We start from the raw sequence: 6,776 nt of genomic DNA, 5'->3' as shown, positions 1-6,776 counted from the left end.
ATTATATATATATGTATGATATATATGTACTATATATATTTGTTATAATAAACTTCTACATTTTTTTATCTTTACTTTTTTACGCTTTATTTTCTTTTCCTCATTCCTCTGCAGAAAATATTGGAATGTAATATGCTTATATATTTCCAATAAAATTAATTTTTACAAAGCTGCTTAATTACACTACGCTATTAATCGTATTTTATCCAATAAAAGACAATTTTTTCTATAATAGTTTTTTTATAAAAACATTATTTATATTAATATCGAAAAAATTTCATGGAAATTATTTTAATACGTAAAATTTAAGTAATGATCATGTTATTAAAATAATTTAATCAATATACATCGCGAGAATTGTTCGGGAAAATAAAATCCGATAAAAGAGATGGCTCATTCAATCGAAATTAAGAAGAGTTAATTGCAAATCTAATTAACTCTAATCTTCAAAATATCATATCCTCGATATTCTACAGAATAATAATGACAGATATTGAATGGAAACAGTTAATAAATGCGAATATAGAGAGGAGGATAGTTCGATGGGGAATTCGAGATAGCGGGTTGCAACAGTTTGTAAAACGTCATACGAGAGACTCGCTCAAATTTTATTGCAGGCAATCGATTGTTTCGATATATGTATAATGAAGATAACGGGATCTCGTTATATATTCGCGGCGAAATCACAGTACGTGTGTGTGTGTGTGTGTGTGTGTGTGTGTGTGTGTGTGTGTGTGTGTGTGTGTGTGTGTGTGCGCGTGCGTGCGTGCGTGCGTGCGTGCGTGCGTGTGCGTGTGTGTGTGTGTGTGTGTGTGTGTGTGTGTGTGTAATCATATATTTATATTTAGATAATAATTTATTATTTACAAGATAGTAATGTGTAATCATGTCGACGATAACACTAACATAATCACAGCCAGTTCATCTCATGTAACATTGATAAACAAGTAGATATATGAGTATACGATTAACTGTTCGGGAAAACATTACTTTTCTCGCATATGACATTACGCTCTATATTGTTACATGCTTGAATGTATATATTACGCGCGATTATAATTTATTTCGGCATTAATATTTTTAGATCGCGCCTTACTGCAATTTTCTTAACCCTTTGAAGACCTCTTAAGAAGCTTTCTAAAAAAGAAACTTAAAAAAGAAAATCTTGTTATTTTGAGGAAATTATTTTTAAGATTGTATTGAATCAATTCTAACTTTAGGATCCTAAAATTCAAATTTCAAGAAATAATTTTATTATCATAAAGCTCGGTTTTAGGAGGGGTTCTTGAATTTAAATACAGCCCGAAAAGGTCGAATTTCAAAAAGTACTTTCTAAATCTGAATCAATAGATAGTCACTAATTACCCAATGGCATACTTGGCACTGATGAATCAATCAAAATAGTGAAGTTCAAAAAAGAAAGAATGTTTGAGCATTAATAACTGAAATACTTATATTTGCATATCAGTTAATTTCAATCTTCCAATACTATATTCATCGAATTTAAGCTAAAACAAGGTTAGTTAGATCACATAATAAAGATTAGTTAGATTAAGGATCTCACATTTAATTCACTGATTACCAACGATATACTTGATACTAATATCAATGATTATCCACTGATTCAGATTTAGAAAGTAATCTTTAATAATCTAACGTCACAGGGCTTATAATTAAAATTTAGAAGTTAATTTGGAAATCAGTACAATGATTTGCGCAATAATGATGAATTTCAAATAAAGCAAAACTGGAAACTTGATGTTACTTCGCAATAAAAAAATATAATCTAAAATTGAATGTTATAATAAATCAGATTATTTAAAAAATTTTTTATTTTTGACCTCAGATTTAAATAAAGCGTTATCAAAAAAATGATTCATTAGATAAAATTTCTTAAAAATCAAACAAGCAATTTATAAAATAAAAAGAGATGATCTCAAAGATCCACAAAGGGTTAATGGCTCTTCAAAATATCAACACATTTTAAAAGCGACGATAGAAAGATATATATCCAAATTAAATAGAAGCCGTCGGTTAGATTGCTTCACGGAAAAAAACAACCGGAAACATGATAATTTTCGTTCATCAATACATTTAATTGTAATACCCTAAGGACATATCTTAATAGCCATAGCCATTAAGATATGCCAACTTATGGTTATCACACTAATACTTATTATTAATCAATGTATTGATGGACGATCTTTGATCGTGATAACCGTAGACGTTTTTTCCATGTTAGATATCAATTTCGTAAAGCGAGTCACGATCAATATCCGAAGCACCTTATCTCCGTCTAATTGTTTATCAGAAAATTTTGACGAGCTTAAGTTTAATCGAGCTGTTAATTCAAGTTGTATAATGACGATAATTTATGTTACCGTTCGATAGTGTCGATGTTGTTGGCTATGATAAATTGAAGCGGAGAGAAACAACACAGTCGAAAATTGATGAACGTCTCCAAATCTGTATGCACACGAGCTCTCTTAACAAACACTGCACATCGTGATTAAAGACGCTACGCTACGCTATAAATATTTCGCAAGTCTTACAGCTTCGTAAATAGAAACGCGATTATCTTTGCGTTATGATTACACTATAAAAGATCTCTTCTTTTGCACACTTATCGGAAAACATGGCAGGACTTTAGCTTAACGCGAAGAAATTCAATTTGGACTCTTATGTAATTCCGTTACCTTCTTGTTCTACAATTAATTGATAACGTCAAAAGATGATTCGGGATTTATGATGTTACTTCTACAACAGCGAATTAGTTTGTACGAAGAGTTTACAGTTTCGCAGCTCGAGATCAGTCGCACGTTGTTAAACTTTGTTTTATTAACGATCAATACATTTATCTTGCCATTAATAAAATTTTCGTTATATCATAACACGTTCATGTTAGTAATATGATCGCTTTATTTTATACATCTTCTTACACATCTTGTACACGCTAAATATGAATAATAGAAAGAATGAAGGTATCCCAGTGTCCTCAACGTTATGATGTATAACTTTAACTCGAAATCGCGGTTTTTACCACGCGAATCAACAATAGCCTCTTGTGTTTATTTAAATAAATTACTTCTCATAATCTACAATAATCGTTTGCCATTGCTGGACAGACTTACATGCACTGTCAATGTATATTCGCTTCAGCCTCATACATTGTTATAGCAGAAATTTTTTTCATTTTTATTATACACACATTTTACACTTTCATAGTTTATCTTGTTCGCTCATATACCGAGATTGATATAACGAAAAATGATTAAGAATCGTGTTATTAAATATTACATGTACAACCCTAGCCTATTGGCTGGGTTGTAGTCGGCAATTTTAAACGTCTTACCTGCCCGTAGAAAAAGTGATGTTCATCAATGTTCGTAATATCAAATTTATCAAAGTATTAGACGAAGAGTCACCTTCCTTCTAAGGTTCTATTGCATACTTCGTGCAATGAATCCTCGAGATCCTAAAGATTCTAATGGCAGCAAATACCAAGTTCGATGAGCCATCGATCTTTGGTGTTTCTTCCTACTAATTCACTGAGCGTAAAGCTCGCCTAAGTTTCTTCACAAATGGCTCAGTGTATCGATCATGATCTTCCTCTGAAGTTAGACATGAAAATTTTCGCACAAATTGCCTGAAGTCACGATCGCGTATTGTTTTGGCGTAATGCTTTTTATCTAACATATGATGAGATTGGATTGCACAAGTTTCACGTGAGATCTGAGGGATGAGGAGTGAGAAAGTCCATTGGCAGTTACGCGATCGATCGCACGGATCCTGTGAGTTTGCATGGGCCTACTCGAACACGCTCTCGGCGGCCTCCCGGATCTTCACGATCAGGAAGGACCGTCTGCAGAGCTTGACGAGCATCTCGATCCTCTGTCAGGACGGCTTCCTGAGCTGTGGCAGGGCGATCAAGTAGACATTGCCGAGGATGGCACCAACGATCAGCAGCATCACGCTCACGGCCGACAGGAGCCGCACATATCGTACAAATCTACGGCCCCGGGCATCTTTCTTGCTTTGGTTTGGGAACACGGCTAGACCCAGAAGCGGACCCGCTAGCGCACCCGCGACGTGTGCCGCCCAACCGACTCGGCCACATCCAAGCAACGCCGGAATGGGCAGCGATGCGACGTCTGCACCGGCCAGCAACAACACGGCCCCGAGACGCCAGCCGGCGTAGCGTAACTCGCCGTGACACTGCAACGAACGAGAGAAACAAAATGCACGGAGATGCTACGCAATCGTTTTTTCCTCCATGAAGAATCAAGATACAAATAAAAATAAGACTCAATTACATGTTAAATCACATAACAATCTACACTCTAAAAAATATAATGTGTGGATTTAGCATCATGTGGAATTTATATATTTCTCACTTGGTGTTGATATAAACCAACATGGTGTTAGATTTAACATTTTAAAATTTATATCATATGGTGTTGATTTAAAACCTCTGATGTTAAATGGTATTTATATGAACACGAAAATTATATAAACATTGCATGATATTACATTCACATCTATATTTTTTAAAGCGTAATTTATGAATTTAACGTTACTTACGAAGTTTATTGAATCAATACAAAATTGGATTAAACCTAATATAACTTTCAAGAAGTTAATATAATTTTTAAAAAATGCATACATTTGATCATACAAAGATAATATGATAAATAGATACGATAAATAAATCTGTGTTTGCTTCTCGAGGATTTTTTATTACTGGTATTTCCCATAAAAAGAGTTCGTTAATCACTAAATAAGATGTTTACTAAGAGTATTTTGAGCGAAAACATTCCTGCGCGAATCGACAACACATTTTAGTACAGCATCTTTTATAGTCCTTCTTTGTTTCCTTTGCTCCTTTTTGATACTGCGACAAGCAATATTGCGCAGACTTTCAAGGAGCGAAGGATCGGTTGAGGGTCAGTTTACATCGTATAAGCTCCGTTTTTTAGAAATTGAGAAACTTTTTCTCTTGCTTACCAGGTAGAGATGAGCAAGATGACTCGTGAGTAGCGCGTAAACACCTGCCGAAGCGCCAACCAGGTAAAGACTTGGTTGCAGAAGCGACGCTCCTAGAGCACCGCAGACTCCGCCGCCCAGATAGATAGTCGCCACTCCTATTCGTCCTTGCTCCACCTACAATTACAAGTTTCCTTCGTTTCTATCTGCAATTCCGTACGCAGAATTATAATCTTTGTAATCTATTCCTCATAAAACTTGATATATTGGATAATAAATCGGAATCCTAATATTAGAATAAAGAGATCCAATTTGAAAATTTTTTTATTTAAGCATAGCAATCTACTATGCAATATATTGTGTAAAAAGATAAAAAATAATATACGTTATTTATAAATCAAAATCTCATACAACATATTTAAAAAAATATAAACAGAGTAAGAACTCCCAGTATTCAAGAAAATGTGTAAAATAAGGAATATTGGGAATCAACATGGTAATTAATGCAAATCTTTCCATTATAACAAATTTAATGTACATCGTTCGCAAACAAAAGTATAGATTGAGAGACGTATGCATTTCGATTTACTTTAAAGTTGGAAGGATGTGAACAATATAAAATTGATTTCATATATTTAATTGTGCAATAATTTGACTCCCAAATATATTCTTTATTTTATTTTTTTATTAATTTGAAAAAAAATTTATTTCTAAAAGAACAATCTCTCTCTCTCTCTCTCTCTCTCTCTCTATTCTGTCATGCTTCCTCTCAATATTCTGTGTACATGCTTGACGAAGAGAGTTTTAATTCGACTATATAAAATTGTTATCTGGAGTAATCATAAAGAGAATCCTTCTGTCGAAGGAGGGACTCGTTTCTTTAAATATGGTATTTCGACGCCAATTGAACGATGTCTCCGCAATTTACTTGATTGGCTCACCTCGAGTGGAGTAGCCAGGACCAGCTGAATGACCACGTTGAGTGCGAGGTGAAGTGCGTTCGAGTGCAGCAGCATGTAGGAGGCAAACCTCCAGCCCTGTACTCTCTGACGGGGATCGTAGACCAACCATCTCCGTAACATCGCTTCGTCTCCCAGGCAGTGGACGGTTATCTGTTACGAGAGAAAGCACGTTTAATGTGCTTGCCTTTGCCGCGGAATATTATTCAAAGAAGAACACGACATATACATCCAAGAACATGGAAATAATTGTACGTCGCTGTTAGAAATAAAGTAAATTACAGTTAACAAACTTTATTAAATATACAAACTAATTTAAACTATATTTTATACTATTTTACTATTATACATTGCTATATATTGCTAATCAAAAGTTTCACCTTATATTTATGCTAACAATTCTATTTTTTATATATAAAATATGGAAATATACAATAATATATTGTATTCTATTTTCGATCACGAAAGTATTTAATAAAGTCGTAGATTGCTGAAAAATAATTATAAACAAAAATTATAAATAAGTTTCTCAAATAGACAAATATATGGATTAGATATGATTTATGATTTTTAAAAATATCAATTTTTAATTTTTTACGCTAGACAACAATAAACATTTGACGACTAACAATTAGAAAATGATATGTAAACAATATTTTCGCAGAAATTAGATATTAGATTAAATATAAGTCTTGAATAAGGCATTTAAAAAAATTATCGACAAAATGCCAAGAATTTGGACTTTCATTATCGAGGAGATTAAGTTTTAAGAAATAATTTAAAAATATAAATTATTGTTTCTATTTTGGCAAAAAAAATGAGTTAAGAAACATA

The 6,776-nt window shown here is 33.2% G+C and overlaps 1 protein-coding gene across 1 annotated transcript in view; it reads right to left on the bottom strand.

The window, feature by feature from the left end:
- Positions 1-3,641: 3,641 nt before the first annotated feature.
- LOC108685451 (protein rhomboid-like) overlaps positions 3,642-6,776 on the bottom strand; it is a 12,860-nt gene continuing 9,725 nt past the window's right edge. The window contains exons 3-5 of the mRNA XM_018190235.1: positions 5,925-6,095; positions 5,005-5,160; positions 3,642-4,215 (exon numbers count right to left, since the gene is read on the bottom strand). Of these exons, the coding sequence (XP_018045724.1) occupies positions 3,895-4,215; positions 5,005-5,160; positions 5,925-6,095 (648 nt within the window). The 3' untranslated portion in view covers positions 3,642-3,894. The remainder of the gene's footprint in view (positions 4,216-5,004; positions 5,161-5,924; positions 6,096-6,776) is intronic.

This window comes from Atta colombica, unplaced genomic scaffold (assembly GCF_001594045.1).
Source record: "Atta colombica isolate Treedump-2 unplaced genomic scaffold, Acol1.0 scaffold153, whole genome shotgun sequence".
In the NCBI taxonomy this organism is placed as follows: Eukaryota; Metazoa; Arthropoda; class Insecta; order Hymenoptera; family Formicidae; genus Atta; species Atta colombica.
Note: the sequence above shows the minus strand (reverse complement) of the source record. Positions and strands in the feature narration are given on the sequence as shown.